Here is a 20,654-nt window from a genome sequence, read left to right as displayed (position 1 = left end):
TTGTGCTCACTGACCAAGCCTATATTCCATGCTAGGGTGTAATCGAAGGTGGTTTTTTTATTCCTGGGTCAAGGTTAGCATATTTTTAGACAAGCTAGAGACCAGATTTCCATACCATTATGGCAAGCTATTATGACGCTGGCATGCCCTCGGGTGAAATTATCCTCGGCGCTCTTTCGCATCCCGTGAGCTGATAAAGACCCAACCCAAAATGAGAGCATGCCAGCAAGACTGAACTGGCTCGAATGCCATTCACCAATGCATACGGGCCTTTTGTTAAGATCTTGGGGGATCACTTGGGCGAAAAGCGCAGAAAAAAGAAGGCGAAGATAGTTCATCAACACAGGTATCAAGTGAGAAATCACAAGCAATGCATGCCCCCAGACTTTGTCGTTCATATCCATAAAAAAAGGTTTATTCTCGGTCACCACCAGCTTCGGGGCTGCGACTCCGGTTGGGACTGCGGCTGCGATTACGGCCAGCTCGGCCCTTGGGCCCTCCGCCGTTCTTGCCCTTGGCAGATGGAGGTGGGCGGACGAAGGCGTAGTCAACGTGGAGGGTCTGCTCGAGGAGTTTGGCGCCGTTGAGGTTCTGAATGGCTTCGCTCGCTTCGGGGAGAGTTGAGTATTCAATCAATGCGTAGCCCTAAGAGATAGTCGGTATCAGTAAAAGCCAATCCAGTGGGTTGGAAACGAGGCTGAGAGCTCGGGGATCACGGCATCCGTATTTCTCGCAGATGATAGCCTGCGCGTGATTAGAAACGCACCTTGACATAACCTGTCCGTCGATCAAGGTTGAGACTGAAGTTTTTGATCTCTCCGTATTCCGCGAAAAGGTCAGTGACATCTTCCTCTGATGACTCTTCGTGGATATTAGACACAAGAATGATCCATCCTTCGATACTGCGCACGGCGACCGCGTTTCCTTGGGTCCGCGGCTCGAAGCTGCGGTCAGATTGCTCGGTGGACTCGTCGTGTGCGACAGGAGGGTCGACTTCCATCTCGTTGGACATTTTGTGCGGCTGTGGATTTGAATCACTCGTGCGATAAAATTGGTATGATGCTGAATTTGATTCTGGAATTCGGGAGTGTTCAATGGGTCTGAGTCTGGATTGCTATCTGAAGGCCGGTCTTGAGGGATCCCAACCTTGAAGGAAGCTCTGGGATCACATGACTGTGACTTCCCTTTCTGATTATTTCCAAGGCTCTCAGTGCGACCTCCAAAGCTATTGGCTATTTATGGTTTAAAACAGCCAACTGATATATCTCTGATTTCTGACTTGAGTTTAATGTCTACATAATGGGATAGTAGTCGAAGGGGCGAGTACGCGGCGATACTATCTAGTGCATACTAACTCCGTGTCTACAACCTCAGTATTCACCCGCAAGCAAATCGCCGACGGACCTGTCCTGCGTGCAACTTCAAGATTGGAAGTCGCTCAATGTGGCAGTTGGTGGGTGATTGCAAACCTGAGAGCGTTAAACCTTGGAAATGGCGTTTTGAAGAGAAGGATACTAAAGATTCAAGAAAGAACACTGGAGAGTTGGAGTGGAGATTTGCATTTGCTACCTCATTTCTTCTGAATTTGATTCCTAGCAAAGTTTATCCGCTTGCCCATGAGTGGAGGCATCAAAATGGGACCAAAAAAAAAAAAAAAAAAAAAAAAAGAGAGAAAGCTTCTTAACAAGCTAGAAATAGAAATACATAAAAGGGGATTGGGGTATGGATTTGTCAAAGGAAGAGGCATGAGAAACACCTGTCACGATATTGTATCTCAACTCAGACGGGGTTTTCATTTGCCATAGGAAAGACACCAAAGTGGCTTAGCGGCGGTTGTTGCCCATGCCGAGGATCTGGACCATGCGGATGAAGATGTTGATGAAGTCCAACTCAAGGCTGACACATTCATTGACCACATCGCGACGGATCAGGCCACGTTCGGCGAGGCGAGCGTGGTGAAGAATCTTCTGCACATCATAGAGAGTGAAGCCACCGAACACGGCAAGACCACCGTACAACCAGAGACGCTCAGACCACATCAGAGTGCGAACGGCAGTGGCGGGGAGAACCATAGGGGCGAGTCCAGAGAGAGCAACGATGGTCACACCAGCAAGCAGAGGACCGCCGAGGTACAGGTACTTCTCCTGCTTGGCAGTGGCACCGACGAAGGCAATGGATCCCATCATGCCGACAGTGTAAAGACCGGCGCGAGCGAGAATAGCAGGGTTCATGAACATCAGTGGGGAGAGAAGAGCAGCCTGGGTGAGGTTGAACAAAGTCCAGCAGCCGTACTTCACAACGTAGCTATTCAGAATGTTAGAGATGTTTCTTGAATGCGCAATTTGTGCAAAAGATTGTCAAAACTTACTTATCGGGTGAGGTGTAGAAAGTTCCGTACATGGAGCCGATGCTGCCAACGAGACCGACACCCATAACGAGCCAAGGGTTCATGGCCATGAGACGATAAGACCAGCCACTCATGTGAAGAGCACGAGCAGCGACACCAATGATACCAATACCCAGACCAGTGTGCATGAATGTCTCATTCAGGAAGCTTCGCTCATAATCGGGCATTCCGCCATCCTCTCGGGTCTCACGGTTGAAGATGAAGTTGGTAGCCAGCATTGTACCACCGACGATGGCAGCACCATAGGCGATCTTTTGGGTCATGTTACCACCTTGAGCAGTGTTGGCGCTCTGCTGCATGTAGGTACGGCGGAAGGCATTCTGGAAATTCTGTCGAGACTTGGCGAAGATTGAGGACGAGATGCCTTGAGGCTTTGCCTGGGGCTTGATGGGAGAGTTGTGGATGAGGCGAGCAGTGTTCGAGAGCTTGGGAACCTGGCGAAGCGCCGAGGATACGGCGAACGGGCGCCTTAGAAAGAAGGCCATGTTGAGGTGGTGTGTTGAGGTGTGTTGCAGGAAGGAAGACTACGTGGGTTGCGGGCGGGTGATATCAGGATTCAGGACGCCCCGGACTGCTCTGATTACTCATTACTCACCTTTTCCGGTTCTGCCGCTTAACTCCGGGCCGGGCGAAATTTCCAGAACTCACGTGAATCACAGGCTCGTTGCTCATCGTTGTTTTATCAGATTGGTTTTCATACGTCATTCTCACTTTCAATTGGGTATCATGTCTTCAAGTCTGGAGTCGATCGAATTGCCTCATTTGCCGTCCTTGCCGGTGCATGTGGCTCTCTATCGCGATGTCCAAAATGCCGCATATCTGAAAGCGCAATTGCTCGCTGGTCAGGCAGATTTTGAATATGCTTTCGTTGATGCAAGCATGGTATGTTTTGCATATCTAATCTCGCAGCACGACGTGAGAATCCAAAAAGAGTTGTTATTGACTTTCTTTTTTGTCAATAGGTTCTGTCAAGGGCCCATGTTATTGCCGCGGTGTTCAGAGCCCTCAATGATTACTCGCACAACCGGTTAAGGTCCCATAATGTGCATTCCGAGATTGTGTTCTCACTTAACCCCACGAATAATGTAAATGTCAACCCCGGGGTGGTACACGATTTGGATCAGCCAAAGAACTAACACGCCTAGATTGCCGAATCATTCCGCAGATTCGGTATCACTGATTCGACCACGGATCTGTTGGTGATCAAGATTTCAACCTCTTCAGAGATAACACATGAGACGGTTGCTTCCCACCTGGCCAACTCTGTGCAGGGAACACCCGTCAATTTTGACGACCAGATTCTCTTTGAACTGGCAGATTTCACCAAGATTAAGAAAGCGTACAAGCTAGGAGCTCTTCCTTCACCATCCAAGGCAGCCGATCAAGTCACCTCCCCAGAGAACATTGAGACCAAGCAGCGACTTGAAAAGTCCTTGGTTGGGGCAATTGCTTTGAGGGGATCATGAAAAAAAAAATCACATCCATCGAAAGAACTCTCAAACTTGATCGCCACAGATCTGTGATGGGACCAGGTCGTGATTTCAATGCTTTCTGCTGGTGGCACTGGCATTAATCCCGGACAAACTTGATGATCAAGACCGGAATTGGGTCAACAGCTTGTCTGTGATCAAGCAGATCGATATTCAGTCCACCTGTGTCCTAGCTATTACACCCCAGCCCTCTTGTCAAGTGGTCAAGTGGTGGTCGCAGCACACGTCTCTGTGGAAATGATAGCACGAATTTAAGACGCTCATGAAATGAATTGATATTTTCCAAGACATATGGTTTTCTTTACATTGACACCTGACTCTTGTTGGATTGTCAGGGTGATCAAGTTTAAACTCCAGCAAGCATCTTGGTAGTATTATGTTGCAATTGAGATCGGTAACACGCATCCTTCAGCATATTGTATGAGAGACCAGATACCACCAAATATTGGAGTCTAGGTAGGAAATCTTGTAAGAGGTTTTATTAAGAATGCTCATGGTTGCCTGGCCAAACTATAAGCTTCATAGAACAACTAAACGGGCAACTTTGCCAAGACCGCGGTCTCGACCACCCTCTAAACTTTGGTCTTGTCCTGCAACGCTTTTTTCTAACAATTCACCTCCGTTCAATTTGGATACTAGCTCTCAATTTTCATACCTTTGCGGATGTGTGAAGGATATGTTAGCTGCTGTCAAGTCAAACTCGCGCGCCTCGCCTTGATCGAAGGCAATTCGCGAATACGCGCCTCGCCACAATGGCTAACACCACGGACGTGATAGTCCTGTCGTCCTCGCCAAATCCACCACAATCTTCAGGTTGGAAAGTCCAAGATAATATAAGGACACCTGATACCCTGCCCCAAAGCGCAACGCCAACGCCTGCGCCCCTCGCCAGAGCCAAACCTCCGACGTGTTCGCGATTCTTCCCAACGGCACCCGCGGAGGATCAACAACCGGATAACAGCAAGCAACCGAAGAAGCGAGTGAAAAAGAAGGCTGCACCTTTGAAAAGCAATGACCAGAACATTGCAAGCAAACCACAGCGGAGGGTGAAACGCAGCACCGACAAGTCAGAGGCAACTGCGCCTGGAGACGCCCCTGCAGAGGGTGTTGACCCAAAAGATGCTGAAGTGAAGCAGACCAAAGCTCCTCCCCGGAAGGCGACAAAGAGTAAAGGTCCGGCAAATATGACATTGGCTGGCAAGGTCACGAAGACGAGCGGCAATCCACCATCCAAAACTGCGAGCAAACGCACAAAAAAGACAACCGATACGGAGTCGCAGCCAGCAGAAAACAATACAGGATCGCTTAACTCAACGGAATTGAATGCTTTGGGAAAAGATGAAGTTTTGCATCTGGACGAGGCTTTACGAAGAAGACTTGATTGGACACCACCCAGAGAAACTGTCTGCAAGGATATTGTGTCAGTGGGCGAGGATAGCAGTCAAGCTGAACACCGGGGCTCGAATGAGGTCCTCGGGTTCGGCAAGTTACTATCTGACTACACTTATTCTGGTATTGCCTCAGACCCCCGCGACCTTGTTCGAACTTCAAAAAGCGAAGCACCAACAAAACGTCGACGTATAGATCTTGTAGATCCTGTCATTCAAACGCTTCTGAATGGGAAGTCTGACTCAACCGAGCAGACATCCGCCCTGGGGCAAGGTGTTGATGGGAAACCCAAGAGAACGGCCAAGAGCAAGCCAAAAAAGTTCACTACATTGACTGCTCGAATGACCGCACAATACACGATGAATGAAGAGGATGAGGATGATGCACCAGTCGAAGAGATTCCAGAGACCAAAACCACAAAAAGCAGACGATCAAAGACCAAAGAGAAAGCCGAAGAGTCCAAATTCACCGTCCTATCCCCAGAAGCCGCGGTCGAATTTGTAAACGGCCAAGACCTTGTCTTTGGAACCTGCAGTCAGCTGGAAAGAGAAGACTCTCCACAGACCTTGAGGGACATGCAACAGGCTATCCGCGCCTCAGAACTCCTTGCCTACTCTGAGGGCCTGCGCGATCCAACCAACAGCCCTGCGACAAGTTCCATGCAAGCAAACCCAAATCGCTCCGTTTCAAAGTTAACAGGCAGCCGCAACTTGTGGTGCGTTGCATCCAGAGATACCGACGGGTCGTTGATCCAGCCAAAAGCATCAAATGTGATCGACTTGACAGAACGGGCCCAATCCCCAGAGAATAACCCAGAAAACGTAGACAGAGCACCTCACAAATCTCTCCCAGATGACTGGTTCGAGTATTCGTTCGCAGATCTCGACTCTCCATCAGAGAAAAAAACACAGCCCTCGAAGATCAGCGAACAACCTTCGGCTCCACCTGAACAGGTCCAGGTCTCAATCGCGTCTGAGACTATAGCTCCAGAATTAGCACCAAGTGCGAAGGTGAAAGCGACAAAATCTGCAAAGAAATCGAGTACTGCTCCTACCGTCGCAAACGAGAACGGACAAGTCACTCAACAGGGCCCCTCAATGCCACAATATCATGGGTTCACGGAAGCCGAGCTATCAAAGCAGGTGGCTACCTTTGGGTTTAAAGCTGTCAGGGGTCGCAAGAAGATGATTGAGCTTCTCCAGCAATGCTGGCAGTCGAAACATGCTACCAACACAACTGTTTCTAGCGACATCGACCAAGCCGGGCAGGAAAAGTCTTCGTCGGGTTCGTCACAAAAGACCAAAACAAAGACTGCCCAAGCACTGCCCAAGACAACCACAAGAACCTCTGAACCGATGTCAAATATCCCGAAAAGTCCCCAGAAGCGAGCTGGAGATAAGCAAAATACTTTAACATCTCTCTCATACATTGACATTGAAGAAATTCAAGACTCGGAAGATGAAATCACACCGTCCCCGAGTCGAGTACAAAAGCTCCACAGCAATATCACCGCAAAGAATCAGACGGGTAAAGAAGTTGTCGGGCGTTGTCTAGACATTCTGACCAAAACCCCGCCACCAAGCCCAACGAAACGCAAGGTCGTTTCCTCCAAGTCTTCCGCCACGAAGAAAACATCTTCCACGTCTACCAAGACCTCTCGCACTGCCAAATCTTCCGAGAATATCTCTCTCGCCGATATATCCTCACAGATTACAAACGCTGTTCGCATTCAGCCTCGATCTTCATCTTTGGGAAGCCGCATTCAGCCAACATGGCACGAAAAGATTCTCATGTATGATCCCATCGTGCTGGAAGATTTCACAGCGTGGCTCAATACTGAGGGATTTGGACTTGTTGGCGAGGACTGTGAGGTTGGCACGGCGTCCGTCAGGGAATGGTGTGAAAGCAAAGGAATTTGTTGCTGCTGGAAGAAAAATGCGAGCTGGTGATGGGCCATGGCCTCTCTGCATTGGGAAGTCTCTTTTTTTGGAATATGGCTGGATGCCAGGTACATATAGTGGCGCTACAAAGGGATTGCTGCATTTACATAGGCGGGAAGTTCGGGAAGCGAAAGGACTATGAGTCTTCTTCCACTACACTGATGTTGAATACAAAGAACTAGTTGATTTCCATATTTTGCAACTTGAAAAAGATATTGTGTCCACATGCTCCGACAAGAACCTTGGAAGTCTCGATTTCCACAGACAACCTGCTTCTCTCGACCATTCCACTCATCTCAAAATAAGTTCAACAGAACGCAACAGAAACCAAAATGCCAATGCAATGGTTGCACGAGGATATGTTCACAATAGATTAGAGTGTTGAAGGCGTTCATGGTCAAGACCGTGCTGTCAATTGTATCGAAGGTTAGTACGAAGCTCTCCAATCCGCAAACACCAAATTGATCGTTCAGCATGCAAGTCGGAATGTTCAACTCAAATGTAGCCTACCTCGAAGGTACCGAAGTCATCACTGACAGGGGTGTTCGTACGTTCTTGAAGATTTTCCACCATCTGCTCAAGCAGCGCACATTTATGCTGCCAAATCGCAATCTGCATCTTCTGATCGATACTCTCTTGTTGTAGCTTGTCGATCTCCTGGTACATCTTCCCGGCAGCGCCACGTACGAAGGTCTCACCGGTAACACGGTCCGTAACTTTGCAGGGAAGGTTGAGGACGATGCAGCAGCCACAGCCATTCACGTCGGGTGTGCACCTCATTTTCTTGAGCTAGATTCCCGTCGTATCAGTATGTCTCCAGCATCGAGATAGCTCGATATAACTAGGGAATCTGTTAGCATACCTTGCAACGATCACAAGCGTGCCCGACTCGGTTTGAAGATTTGGCAACCTTCTCGCGCATCTGGGCAGACCAGTCTGGCTCTGGCTCATGGCGGCCGCGGCGATGCTTCTTGGGCTTGGGCTTCTCGGCGGTATCATTGTTGGGTCGTTTGTTGGAGGGTTCTGGGTCAGGGCTGATGATGCGGTTTAGAGAGTCCATGTCTGAGTAAGTGGAAATCTGGAAGGTTGAATATGTTGGCTCATGGAGTCTCACAGCTATTTATGTAAAACCAGAAACGAGAGTGTCGAACAAACCTGTAGTTGGAATGGGTCAGGTCTTACCTTTCAACTCCAAGAGAGCCCCAAGACTTGGTTCAGTGGGAAGCGCTTTTGAGATTTGTTGCTTAGACAGAAGGAGAGTTTACATCTAGATGGCAAGCCACAAAGCCTTTGTCATGTAGATGTGTAGAGTGGACGAATGGTTATGGAATTTCTGGCTTTGTGCGTGTGTGGTTTCATCTTCGCTCTCAATGGGATAGTCAGGATCAAGAACAGAGTCATTGTGTAATCCTGGATTGTTTACTGCGTGATATCCAACAGATGACATTCATTGTCTGCGAGACTTGAACTGAGACGAGGTCTTTTGTTCCTTAGACTTCTATATGACGGACCCTTTCTCTCCACTAGCTCGAAATATGTCAACATGACTTGATCAAAAGATGCTAGACCGTATGGCACTGCTTTCAGTGCTGAAAGGAACGTTAAAACCTGACAGTATACGAATTCGTAGAAGTGCGAAGTGTCAAAGTATAGAAAAGTGTAGATGCCTCAAATCCCATGGCAGGTGACCGAACGAAGTAGGAAGGTACGTCAATTTGCGTATAAAAGCCGTCCCCTGCCAATTCTTTCTCTTCCCTTCCCTTCATCTTCTTCCACACTCAGAGTACATAAGCCCTGCTTCTCTCTCTCTCTCTCTCTCTCTCTCTCTCTCTCTCTCTCTCTCTCTCTCTCTCTCTCTCTCCTCTCCTCCCCTGCTCTTTTCTTCTTCCCTCTTCCCTTCTCATCTTCCCTTCCCATCTTCTCTCTCACCCTGACCTTTGAGCTTGGGCCCAGTCATCTCTGGAGTCTCACTAGGGACCTCATACTGTTGCATCTGGACATCAATGATATGACCAGCAGCAACTCCGAGCCAGTGAGACGGCGAGCAACTTGATCAGGAGATGTCCCGTATGGTCTATCGCCGTATGCAGCATGTGAACACCGTGAATTTCATGGATCGGCGCTATGAGATCTTAGCTCTGGCTCTGGTCTTTGCGTAATGGTCCCGATCAACTCTTCCATGCGCGTCAGCAACCAAATGAGCATTTCAGTGCTTAGGTTGTTTGCTGCCCATGGAATACAACCCCCAACCCCCATGGATCGTCGCTATGAGGTCTTGACTTCGGTTTTGGTCTTTGCGTAATGGTCCCTATCAACGCTTCTATGCGCGTCAGCATTCAAATGAGTATTTCAATGCTTATGTTGTTTCGCTGCCCATAGAATACAAACCTCAACATAGTCTAGGAATAGATGGAATAGATGACAGATGCAAGCTGAATGATTGATAATATATAATAATGTTAAATTAATTGCTAAATGCTAATTTTTAGATGATAAATGTTGAATTATCGTGTGTTGCGGTCCATTATAGAAACCAGGCTAAATGTCAATCATAATTTTGAGTCCAGTCATTCAGACAGGGGAGGGAAGTTCCGAATAAAGCTGCAGAGCAAGTCAGTGAGATATCCAATGCGAACCGAGATCAAGACCACATACTGAGCCGGGCATTCATATCCAGCCGGGTTGTTTTGAAGATAAAGCTGGTGATATTCTTCCGCATCCCACCACTGAGCCACGGGCACAATCTTGGTAGATAGCGGTGTCTTGTACCACTCCGTGCCGACCTTTCGCGTAATCTCTTCGGCAATCTTGTGTTGCTCATCGTCATGTGTAAAGATCGCACTGCGGTATTGTGTGCCAACATCCGGACCCTGGCGGTTTTCTGTTGTGGGGTCGTGCATGCGGTAGAAAAATTCAAGGAGCTGGGCATATGTCACGATCGAAGGATCAAATGTGACCTGGAGAGCTTCGGCGTCTGTGGACAAGGGGGAAAAATTACGATTAGCTTATGCGCCGAGGACCGCGTCGCGATGGGGGAAGCTTGGCGGGATGTCGGATTAGTACTTACGGCCGCTTTGTCCGGTGCACACGGCGCGGTATGAGGGCGCTGGAGTTTCACCACCGCAGTATCCCACTTTAGCGTCAAGGAGGCCCTTGCCGTTGCCAAAATTCTTGCGGTAGAGGTGTTCGACGCCCCAGAAGCAGCCGGCTGCTACGGTGGCGATTTGTGTGTTGGACATATTGCGCGATTGAGTTTCTGAGGTCGAGAAGGATCGAGTCTGGGTGGTAGAGAAGGGACGGTAGAGGCGTGAGAAAATCGTCGAGGCAAGCGGAGCGGCGAAAGACATCCGAAATTCAGGTGGGGACGTACTGGATAAGAAGTGGGGAGTTGGCGGGTTCGCGTGTGTCAATGAAAGGGCGTGGATCAAAATCTACCCTAGCGAGGAGGTTTGTAATGTTGCAGAGGTCAAGTGTGTGAGTCAAGAAATGGGTTCTTTTTTTTGGAGCTCCGAAGCATTGACGAACTATGAGATGGCGTCATCTGGAATATTACAAAGCGCGGGGATTTCGGCATTTGAGTTTTGAGAATTAGGGCTGAACTGTCCCAAGCACATTGGTATAGTGCAAAATCATATTGTACAAGGTGATACGCCAAACATAGAAAATGACGGCCGAAATGCTCTGTCGACTCGAGTGGTATCTGCTACGCCAACGCCAATCCCCAAACACCAGAAAACAACCCCAATGCAAGTCTTCGTATCGTCGTTTATCGTAGCCCACCCGACCAATCCTCTGCGCTTTGATCGGGAGCTGCCATCGTACTGAGACGAATAGCATCTCTGCTGGAGAGACTGACGTTTCGAGGTCGGCCATCCCCTAGCGTCGAGCGACGTCCCGTATGCTTCATGACGGGGAGCGTGTGAGGACTCAATACGCGGGGTTTCGCATCATGTTCCCTCTCGCTCTTGACCATGCGCCGTGCCTGCGATGCAGTAAACATGTGATTGTCACTGGGCGAGGCCCCGTGAGTGGCAGCTGTGGGACTGCGCCGACGGTGGACGCGAAGTGCGTTGGCGGATGGGGCCCCGTGCTGTCCACTGATGACCCGTCCACTAGACATACGACGCATAGCCGAGTTGATCTTAATTGCTTCCTCCCTGTCCGACTTCCAATTGTCTCGATTCTCGGAAATCGGACTGCTCAGGAGGTTCCCACTAGGGCTGCGGACTGCGATCCGCGATGGACGTTCCGTCACCGGGCGGTTCATGAAGCTGCTTCCCTCAATGTCACGAAGTGGAGAGCTTTCCCTGCTGCGAGAAAGGGGGAGAGAGGAGGTAGGAGGCGGTGCGAGAGGTGAGCTACCGTTCCTCTTCGATAAGAAACCCGCTTGGAATCGACTGGCGTTCTTCTGTACATTGAGTGTCGGCTCAGCTTGCTCGGAGGGTTCATCAGGAGGAGTGGGAGAGATGGAGCCCGACGGGCTCACGATCCTTGGCAAGTTCCGTGGAATAGGAGATCCCTTGCGAGGAGGCAATGACGGCTCCTCGGAGCTGTACTCGTCTGTAGATTCTGCTTTCTTGGGTGTCTTTTGGAACTCAGTGAGATCGCCTTCTTGCTCATCGTCCCTCCAACGAACAGATCTCTTTGGGGCTTTGGCCTGTGACTTCTTTGGTGTGAAGCTGACGCTTTTGCGACCCGCAGCGGCCTTGCGCCGACGCGGAGAGCCCTTCGTGGGCGAGGGCGGAGCGACGGGTGCCAGTACAACTGGAGGTGGGTTGGCAGTTGAAACAGGTGGCATGCCCACCAAGCTGAATCTCTTCTTTGGTTTCATCGGGCTTGGGGGCCTAGCGGCAGTGAAACCGGGGACAGCAGGCATGCTGCCGTCGGGTTTGACCAGGTTGCTTGCAGTATTCGAACAATCGTCCAACATCTTAGAAAGGATGGTCCGTCCCTTTTTGATGGCCTCGCTTGCATTGAGCTGCATAATATCCTCGATCGACGCCATAATCTCGAACTGTGCTTCTAGCAATAGCTGCACAGCACCGGCTTCTCCGGCCTTATCTTGCTCCGCCACAGCTGTCAATGCCTCGCGCTCCGCACTTGACCTCAAAAGATCTGCTTCTCGGTTCAAGTTGGCGTAGTCACTATTATCAGTGATGTCAAATTCCTTGAGTTGTTTCGCGGCGTTCTCAACTGCTGAATTCAGCGCTCGGTCCCAGGTGCTCTTTGATAATCTCTGGTTATAATGGTGTCTGCTGCCTTCCAACTCGAGGAGAATTCCCTGTGCACTTTTGCGAACAGCATAAAGGCTAGATAATCCTTCGTTGCTCTCACGCTTGGCGCAGATGTTATCAAATGCTGCGATCCATGATGATAGAATCGCAATTCGGCGGCCGATTTGTCGTGATTTCAGCATGTTATTAGTTCGCTCTTGTCTTTCGGGCAATGTATGCTCATAGGCATTGCGGATTCGGGCAACGCCTTCACGCAACACAGCGTCTTTCTTTTCGCCCTGTTTGCGGAACTTCGCAAAGGCCACCTTCTCGTGGTCCTTTGCCTGCGCCTTGAGCTCATTGATCAAGTTCATTTGCTCATCAATCTTGACCAAGAAGTCCTTCACGTGTCGGTTAACATTGAAGACATTTCGCGTTACCTTGGTCTGAATGTTCTTCGCTCTGTTCGCATATCGAAGTGTATTCTGAGTCTCATCAAAGTGCTGACTGGAAGGACTGACACAGACAATCATGACCGTCTTGCAGTTTCCACCCAGGGCAAATTTAAGCAGCCGAGTGAGCTTTGAATTTCGGTAAGGGATGTGATTGCGCTTTCGGGGGTCGCAGAGAGCATTAATGCAGCTTCCCAAAGACAGAAGAGATTTGTTGATGTTGGCACCTTCGAACAGGCGTGCTCCTCTATTATTTGTCGCACTGGCTCGCTCACTTCCAGCAAGATCGATGATACTGAAAGTGGCCATTGTATGGGGTTCATTGACATCCGCGTTTCGGTCTTTCTGGGCGATGTTGATTTGAAGGACGGCGTGCGATCGAGAGGAAGTGGCATTGGCTTCGGTGGGAGACATGGTTCGGCGCTCGTTTCCTTGCATGATCATATCCATGACCTGCCCTACGTTGTGCGGGTGGTGACTTGTCAAACCCGCAACAGAGACGGTCTGCTGAGAATCCTCCCGCAGCATCAGGCCTCCTTTTCCACTGCTGCCACTGGGGACCAGCAAATCACGAATGGTCTCGTTGTAGATCTCAAGATAGGAGAGGGTCACCTCGGTCGACTTTTCGCTCGATCGTTCATCAATCCGTTCGAATAACTCTTGCATAGTGAGAAAAATTATACCGGGCTGCTGAGCGGTTCCAGTAATAGTATGAGTTTTTCCACATCCAGTTGCACCGTATGCAAACACAGTCGCATTATATCCGTCAAGTACATTATCAAGCAAGCTGCGCGTGGTAGACTCGTAGACCTCTCCTTGGGAGGCATTTTGGTCGAAGATGCGATCGAAGGCGAAGGTTTGGTCTTTGACGCGTTTTCCGTTGGGCACCACGCTGCGGGAGAATTTCTGGACAGGATTGTCCTCTGGGGGGTCGAACACCCTATACCCGTTAGGATGCTAGACCCAGCGAATATCGGCGATACTTACAGGCACCGATCGTCGATAACCTTGACGATTGACCTTATTCCTTTCTGATTAAGCTTCGGGGTTGGTGCACTGGCGAGGGACCCGTCGCCGAGGAACAGGGGGCCATCATCACACCGAGTGATCTGGGCTGCCTCCCTGATAGTAAATGGGCGGACTCTGACTGCAACGTTGATCGAAGAAGCACCGTCGGAGGCAGCCATGTTGGAGAATACGTCGGATTGACCCCAAAATGCACTGTTTTGCGGGGCCGGTACGTCAGGCAATTGGCGACCCTGCACAAGGCCAAGGGGGAGGGGGGCAGCTAGGCTGTTTGTCGTGAATAGGGAATGTAGAACAATCGAAGAATGGATCTAAAGTCGTATGGGGTAGGGGATGCAGTATTCTCCGAGGGGGCCTCCTGGAAGCGTTCTCATTTGTTGATGCGTTTACGTGTTGTCGCGGCGGTTGCTCCGAGCAACGGTTTTATAGTGGTGTTTGCAAATGAGGACGTGGCAGTTCCACTGGGCCCGCAAAGCTGTACCACAAGCTGCTAGGGACAGTCACGTTTCAGAGACTTGGCACACACCATCTGCTCTATCTGCACGCACTATTATCTTTGCCCATGTGCCGCCAGGCCTGAGATCGCCAATGAGCTAGATGTGGTCCTTTCAAGTGTGGGGTGATCTCGATGTTAATCTGTCACCCTTACTGCATACGGTATGTTTTTGCACAGTCAGTTCCGATCATCTTAAAAGTCTCATCAGATCTGCTGTTCCAAGATTATCATGACACTATGTACACTTGCCTCAATCAAGGGCATAAGAACGGCTCGATAAGCACAGCGCACTTTGTTTTCATGAGATAAAGTCCATGTTTTTGAGAGCCAGATTCCAAAACGCCATACCAAAGGTTCAAAACACCTCGTTCATCCACCGTAAGCGCCACAACCCACGCATCTATTCTTCGAGTCTTTGCCCCCCAGAGTTTCCTGTCACAGTTCGTCATCGGCGTAGCTTGGAACTATGACATCCCAGCCGGGATCCTCGGCATCTAGGTCCATTCGGTCACCATTTTGAGCCTCATTGTATTTGTGGAAACGGAACGCAATCGAATTCCCGTCTGTGATGCCTGCTTCCAATAGAGTAGGTGCCTGTTTCTTTGATTTGCCTTTGTTCTTCTTCGGTGCGCTTTCCTCGTCAAGTACCAGATCATCTGCTTCCAAAGACCTCCAGCCTTTCTCGAGGTCGGCGCGATCAACTGGCACACCGAGCTCAATATCGAAGGAGTCGTCCGGAACAGGGTCGCCGTTAATGTCATTCAGAGATCGGGATTTTAAAGCTTGTAGTAAGTTGTCTTTGGCCGACTCAAGTGTTTCGTGGGTTTGCAGCATCAGAAGGACTGTGGTTTTGTGCTTCTTGAAGAAGAGTGTCGCAGCGCGCGAGTCGGGTTTTGCTTGCTTTGGTGCCTGCTCAATCGTTAGTCATTTCATTTGTAGATCATCCATTGCGCGGGAAGTGTGTCTCAGAATTCATACCATGTTCGAAGGTCATAAACGATTTGAAGTTGTTGGTACTGGATCTCACTTGACGTGGAGTGGAAGAGTGACGAAGGCGGAGAATCGGGAATCCGATTACTGTCCGCGCCCCAACTTTCACAGCTTTGGCAGCAACCACTGCTCAATTTCACTTTTGGTTGGCCACTTCTTCTAGCAATCCCTCGAGCTTACCCCTTCGGCTCCTAGCTTTCATCATGGAGGCCGATCCATCCCCACCCACACACCTCTCACGCGAAGATTCCACCCTCCTGAAAATTATCCACTGGGACAAGCTCTTTGAATCCGACAGTCCTCCGCGATTAGGCATTGAGGTTGGCAAACGGATACCGTATGCAACTTTGTCCGCGTTCTCCACGGGATTGGCGCTAGGGTACTCCCACGGCAGCAAAAAGGCAGGGCTTGTGTTTCGGGCGGAAAATGCGCATCGCTTCCCGACGTCGTCGACCGGGTGGTTCCAATACCACAAGACAAAAAACTATATTGGCATAGTTGGAGGAGCAAAAGATGGTGCCAGGATGGGATTCAAGCTTGGTGCTGGTGCACTTGCCTTCTGTCTATTTGAGGAGACGGTTGACTACGCCCGAGATGACGAGAGAGACTTCTTATCCACAGTCGTCGCAGGCTTGTCATTCTCAGGAATATACAGCTTACTTGGTATGCTTGGTTCACTTTCCTATCTCACCTGGTACTTAGACTGACCCATGTCGCTTTTTGACAGCTCGTCACGACGTTTACACTGCCGCCCGCACAGCTAAGCTTGGGATGAAACTGAGCTTTACCTATGGAATTCTTCAAGATGCTCTCGAAACCCTGAAGGGTAATCAACCTGCTTACATTGATTTCATTACGGGCAACCGTCGGTCGAAAGCCGCAAAGGAAGGATCAATCTGATCAATGATCCCCTCTATATAACAATGGTTTTTGAGTCCATCTGTACAAGACTGGTCGTGCTTCACATGAGCTAGGTCTTCAGCCCTGCAGAGCTGGATACGACAAGATGCTCTTCCCCTCAACCTGCCAACTCACCGGGCGCTCCAGCGCATGATCGAGATATTCTCGGTCGGTAGTTGGTACGGACGACATGCGGCCAATTTCCAAGGCAAGCGAAACAGCGTCACTGGGTTCAGACTCATCTCATCGTGAGATTGACTCTCATTGAGGTTGCTCAGATGACTTGGGTCGATCATGGTCTGGAATTCCCCGACATGGGCGTGCATTTCCAACATGCACGTCCTTGATTGAATAAATTCGTCAATTCTCCCCTCACACTGGACGTACTACATTTTGATACCCTGTTTAATTAGCAATTCTGATGACACACGTGACTCCAGTTCCCCGGAGAATTAGCCAACTAAAAACGCCATAGTGGCGGGAGTCAAGAGACTTAAGCAGGCCAGAGTAGAGTTTCTCTAATTTCCCCAATGGCCCTAGTTTCCCTCCAATCTAGTCTCATAGGGTTTGTATGACGACTGTATCAGATATAATGATCAAAAGTCAGCCCAATGGCGATAATTCGTGTATACAGCTGTGTGTTCTTTGTCTGTAAACGATCGGCCCCGGATGCAGGTTCAAAGAGACTGTGATTGACCGCTCTGACAATTTTCCCCCACCGGCTTCTAAGAATTTTTTGTTACATTTGCGAAAATCCCCAAGAAAAAGGCAGAAAGTGGAGGTTCCCATAGAGTTTCCGAAGGTTCCCAGGTGATCGGTGGAGAAACCGCTTTTGACGTCGATTCAACCTCCCCCCCCACCTCACATAGCTCTTGGGGGTTTCCGTGCTTCTTCTCTAAACCCTGCATCTATGTTCATCGAGCCCCGCGACACCCTGTCCATTGGGTGTTGAAGATGCCGCGAAGTTCGACACTGCTTTCGTCGACGTCATCGTTTCATAGGCCTGGTCCACAATAATTGCTCTTACCTCCTCTTCAACAAAATATCACAATGCGTCGTCACGGCAGGTCCAGTGGCGGCTCGACGAAGGCTGCCTCGCCTTTATCCGACAATGTATCCCTCATCCGATCCTTCGACTCTGTCCTCAACCCAAACCGACCCACGCGCCCTTCGCCCTTAGCTTCCTCCCACATCCAAGCTTTGCCCTTAGAATTGATCGACCGATTGCGGTCCTTCCCTCTATTCCAAGCCACTCCAGAGGCATTCCTGATCGAGGTCGGAAAGCATTTGCGCCCTCAACTCCACACGCCCAACGACTACATTTTGACCGAAGGCGATGAGGCCAAAGCGATCTACTGGTTGGTGCGGGGTGCGGTCTCGGTCACATCTCGGGACGGCGAGAGTATATACGCCGAGCTCCAACCAGGGGCCTTCTTCGGTGAGATTGGACTGCTTATGGATCGTCCTCGCACAGCAACTATTATCGCCCGGACTAGATGCATGCTGGTCGTGCTGACAAAGGACGATTTTCAAAATATACTACCGCGTTTCCCTGAGGTTGAACAAGCTATCCGGGAAGAGGCGCAGGAGCGGTTGATGATTCTGGAAAAGAAAAAGAAAGAAACATCCGCTCCTGCGCTAGATCCGCCAAGCCCCGGAAGAAGAGGCTCCAAAAGATTACGCGAAAGCTTTTCTAAAGATTTGGCTGTTGTTGAAGATGACGAAGACCCAAGTGCCAAATCAGTCTACAAGAAGAGGAAATCACCGAGCCCCGGTCGGCGGGATGGCTCTAGCGCATTGGCAAACGGGTTGGTGAATGTACGTCTCTTGCTCAAAGAGCTGCCACTATTCTCCGGGCTGCCTGCCGATATTCTTCACTTCCTTGGTCTAAATGCTCAACCGCGATCATTCCCTCCATTCACCGACATCATACAACAAGACTCACAAGGCCGCGAACTCTATTTCATAGTTCGCGGTGAGGTCGAAGTCCTTACAGAGAAGCAGGATACGAATCACCGTGTTGACGGTGGAAGGCGACCCAGGGTGGAGGTTAAAGCTAGATTGAAGCAGGGTCAGTACTTTGGTGAGGTAGTCAGTCTGGCTCTAGCACCCCGACGGACAGCTACAGTCCGATCTGTAACCTCGGTCGAATGCTTGATGCTAGGGGGTGACGTTTTGGCTGAGTTCTGGGATAAATGTCCCAGTAGCGTGCGTGATCAAGTTGAACGCACTGCCCAGGAAAGGCTTCAGGCAGCTGCTGATGGTGACGTTGTCATGTCCGATGAAGCAGAGCCTCAGCCATCGATGGGAGATCTTGCTATTGGTGATCGAGTAAAGATCACGTCGTCGCGACGTCGTTCAATGCCGCTCCTGACACTCACTGAAACCGAACTTGATGGCCCACACCAGTCATCTCCGGTTGAGGATCAGGATCAGGCTGTGCTGCGACCGTCTGATCCTGATCCTTACCTGAGCCTTGGCTTGGACAAGGTTCGGTTGAGAAGTCGACGTGGGTCGGTGGCACCACTTGCCCCCGAGGAGGTCTCGGGGGAAAGCCCACGATCATCCCCCCACCGAGCCACGCTCTGCTGGCTCCTCAAGCATGGCCCTCAATGAGACCGCCGGCCTTTCAAAACCATATCAATCCGAACGGCCCCGAGTCGATGGGGCCAACGGTTTACTTCCGGATAGTGTCCTGGTCAACATTTTCCAGAATTTGGAACTACATCACCTCCTTCGATTCAGGGCTGTTTCATCCCACTGGTCAGAGCTTCTGACTCAATCTCCAGGAGTGGCCCATAATCTAGATTTGAGTGTATACAATCGCAGGATCACAGATGATGTCCTCACCAAGATCATCTGCCCATTTGTCGGCAGCCGAGCCCGGTCTGTCAATATCAATAACTGCTTTCATATCACGGATGAAGGATTCACAGCATTGTCTGCAACATGTGCACCAACCACCACTGTGTGGAAAATGAAGAGTGTCTGGGACGTTACAGCCTCTGCCATCCTTGACATGTCCAGCAAGGCTACAAACATCCAGGAGGTGGATTTGAGCAATTGCCGCAAGGTCGGAGACACGCTCCTTGCCCGGATTGTTGGCTGGGTTGTTCCTGCTGATCAGAAAGAGAACAAATCGTCCATCAAGCCCACGCTCCAGACTGCAGACTTGACAGTGTACGGCTGTCCAAAGCTAAGAAAACTCACTCTCTCGTATTGCAAACACGTCACCGATCGATCTATGCATCACATCGCTTCTCACGCTGCTGGTCGGATTGAGGAAATGGATCTGACGCGTTGTACTACGATCACCGACCAAGGGTTCAAATACTGGGGGAGCGCCCAGTTCACCAATCTCCGCAAGCTCTGCTTGGCGGATTGTACTTATCTGACGGATAACGCCATTGTACATCTCACCAACGCCGCAAAGAACTTGGAAGAGTTGGATCTGGTAAGTCTCATCACATTGCCCATTGCATGGCTGTCACAGCTACCAGCTTTCGAATCCCCGGTTTACTAACGTGTGTCAGACATTCTGCTGTGCCCTATCAGACACAGCAACAGAGGTTCTGGCGCTGCAATGCTCCAAGCTGAAATACCTCAACATGGCGTTTTGTGGCTCTGCGATCTCTGACCCCTCCCTCAGAAGCATCAGCCTTCATCTGCTCTCGCTGCAACATTTGTCCGTGCGTGGCTGTGTGCGAGTCACTGGCACTGGTGTTGAGGCCGTGGCAGATGGATGCAACCAACTCCAAGTCTTTGATGTCAGTCAATGCAAGAATCTCGGTCCCTGGCTTGAGGATGGTGGGGCGATTCGGTACCAGCCGAGAATTGAGTTCAAAACAGTCGCCCCTAATAAGACTCGTCGATGAACAGTGGACATTCGAGATCTCACTCCGAGTTACCCTGCAGGCACATCCGTTCTGATTTGGAGACTATTGATCTCCTTGGATGTCTGGATGTCTGCTACACGATACCTGCTAATTTTCAAGTTGCATATTACATTCCTTGGCACATAATGTATGTTTCTTGAACTCATCTTTGTGTCTCTCTTACTGACTGTGCACTAGTTCTGCTTTACCATGGTGAATTGATCTCGGCGTTCGGATCAGGACAATTTCTTTCACATGTGGATTACGTTCGTTTTGCGTCGGTTGCTGGTTTTGTTTTATGTCTCGGTGGGGGTTCGGGTCTAGCGGGCAGGTCGAGCATGGCCGGAGTTCAAAGACTGAAGGCAGACATGATGTTTATGGGTTTCTGCTTCCTTCAAATTCCTAATTTTCAGAGATCCCATTGCTGCCATTCTCCTATTATCTCCATTGACAAAATCTATGGATAATGCTGCACA

General features: G+C 50.0%; 10 protein-coding genes across 10 annotated transcripts; 4 read left to right on the top strand and 6 right to left on the bottom strand.

The window, feature by feature from the left end:
• Window positions 1–414: 414 nt before the first annotated feature.
• N7506_010207 (RBM8 family RNA-binding protein) lies at window positions 415–1,012 on the bottom strand (the record flags this gene model as incomplete). Its single annotated transcript, XM_056959500.1, has 2 exons — window positions 415–645; window positions 767–1,012. The coding sequence occupies 2 exons, from the start codon at window positions 1,010–1,012 to the stop codon at window positions 415–417; spliced, it is 477 nt and encodes a 158-aa protein (XP_056808890.1).
• Window positions 1,013–1,823: 811 nt separating this feature from the next.
• Window positions 1,824–2,892, bottom strand: N7506_010206 (Bax Inhibitor family protein; the record flags this gene model as incomplete). Its single annotated transcript, XM_056959499.1, has 2 exons — window positions 1,824–2,304; window positions 2,369–2,892. The coding sequence occupies 2 exons, from the start codon at window positions 2,890–2,892 to the stop codon at window positions 1,824–1,826; spliced, it is 1,005 nt and encodes a 334-aa protein (XP_056808889.1).
• A 241-nt stretch (window positions 2,893–3,133) lies between these two features.
• N7506_010205 (EKC/KEOPS complex subunit CGI121/TPRKB) lies at window positions 3,134–3,873 on the top strand (the record flags this gene model as incomplete). The annotated part of the gene is made up of 3 exons (XM_056959498.1): window positions 3,134–3,289; window positions 3,370–3,492; window positions 3,553–3,873. The coding sequence occupies 3 exons, from the start codon at window positions 3,134–3,136 to the stop codon at window positions 3,871–3,873; spliced, it is 600 nt and encodes a 199-aa protein (XP_056808888.1).
• Window positions 3,874–4,649: 776 nt separating this feature from the next.
• Window positions 4,650–7,235, top strand: slx4 (the record flags this gene model as incomplete). The annotated part of the gene is made up of 1 exon (XM_056959497.1): window positions 4,650–7,235. One exon carries the CDS (start codon window positions 4,650–4,652, stop codon window positions 7,233–7,235), a length of 2,586 nt encoding a protein of 861 aa, XP_056808887.1.
• Window positions 7,236–7,721: 486 nt separating this feature from the next.
• Window positions 7,722–8,286, bottom strand: N7506_010203 (Zn(II)2Cys6 transcription factor domain-containing protein; the record flags this gene model as incomplete). The annotated part of the gene is made up of 2 exons (XM_056959496.1): window positions 7,722–8,015; window positions 8,089–8,286. The coding sequence occupies 2 exons, from the start codon at window positions 8,284–8,286 to the stop codon at window positions 7,722–7,724; spliced, it is 492 nt and encodes a 163-aa protein (XP_056808886.1).
• Window positions 8,287–9,793: 1,507 nt separating this feature from the next.
• Window positions 9,794–10,573, bottom strand: N7506_010202 (peptide-methionine-S-sulfoxide reductase; the record flags this gene model as incomplete). Its single annotated transcript, XM_056959495.1, has 3 exons — window positions 9,794–9,827; window positions 9,882–10,200; window positions 10,294–10,573. 3 exons carry the CDS (start codon window positions 10,571–10,573, stop codon window positions 9,794–9,796), a joined length of 633 nt encoding a protein of 210 aa, XP_056808885.1.
• A 419-nt stretch (window positions 10,574–10,992) lies between these two features.
• On the bottom strand, window positions 10,993–14,078 carry N7506_010201 (kinesin family protein; the record flags this gene model as incomplete). Its single annotated transcript, XM_056959494.1, has 2 exons — window positions 10,993–13,831; window positions 13,879–14,078. 2 exons carry the CDS (start codon window positions 14,076–14,078, stop codon window positions 10,993–10,995), a joined length of 3,039 nt encoding a protein of 1,012 aa, XP_056808884.1.
• Window positions 14,079–14,848: 770 nt separating this feature from the next.
• On the bottom strand, window positions 14,849–15,394 carry N7506_010200 (uncharacterized protein; the record flags this gene model as incomplete). The annotated part of the gene is made up of 2 exons (XM_056959493.1): window positions 14,849–15,322; window positions 15,392–15,394. The coding sequence occupies 2 exons, from the start codon at window positions 15,392–15,394 to the stop codon at window positions 14,849–14,851; spliced, it is 477 nt and encodes a 158-aa protein (XP_056808883.1).
• A 212-nt stretch (window positions 15,395–15,606) lies between these two features.
• On the top strand, window positions 15,607–16,303 carry N7506_010199 (uncharacterized protein; the record flags this gene model as incomplete). Its single annotated transcript, XM_056959492.1, has 2 exons — window positions 15,607–16,066; window positions 16,131–16,303. The coding sequence occupies 2 exons, from the start codon at window positions 15,607–15,609 to the stop codon at window positions 16,301–16,303; spliced, it is 633 nt and encodes a 210-aa protein (XP_056808882.1).
• A 1,050-nt stretch (window positions 16,304–17,353) lies between these two features.
• On the top strand, window positions 17,354–20,178 carry N7506_010198 (uncharacterized protein; the record flags this gene model as incomplete). The annotated part of the gene is made up of 3 exons (XM_056959491.1): window positions 17,354–18,816; window positions 18,845–19,757; window positions 19,837–20,178. The coding sequence occupies 3 exons, from the start codon at window positions 17,354–17,356 to the stop codon at window positions 20,176–20,178; spliced, it is 2,718 nt and encodes a 905-aa protein (XP_056808881.1).
• Between the last annotated feature and the right edge of the window lie 476 nt (window positions 20,179–20,654).

Source organism: Penicillium brevicompactum, assembly GCF_028827555.1.
Source record: "Penicillium brevicompactum strain IBT 35665 chromosome Unknown utg000006l_segment0_segment0, whole genome shotgun sequence".
Classification (NCBI taxonomy): domain Eukaryota; kingdom Fungi; phylum Ascomycota; class Eurotiomycetes; order Eurotiales; family Aspergillaceae; genus Penicillium; species Penicillium brevicompactum.
The sequence above is the reverse complement of the archived record's forward strand: the minus strand, read 5'-3'. Positions and strand labels throughout refer to the sequence as shown.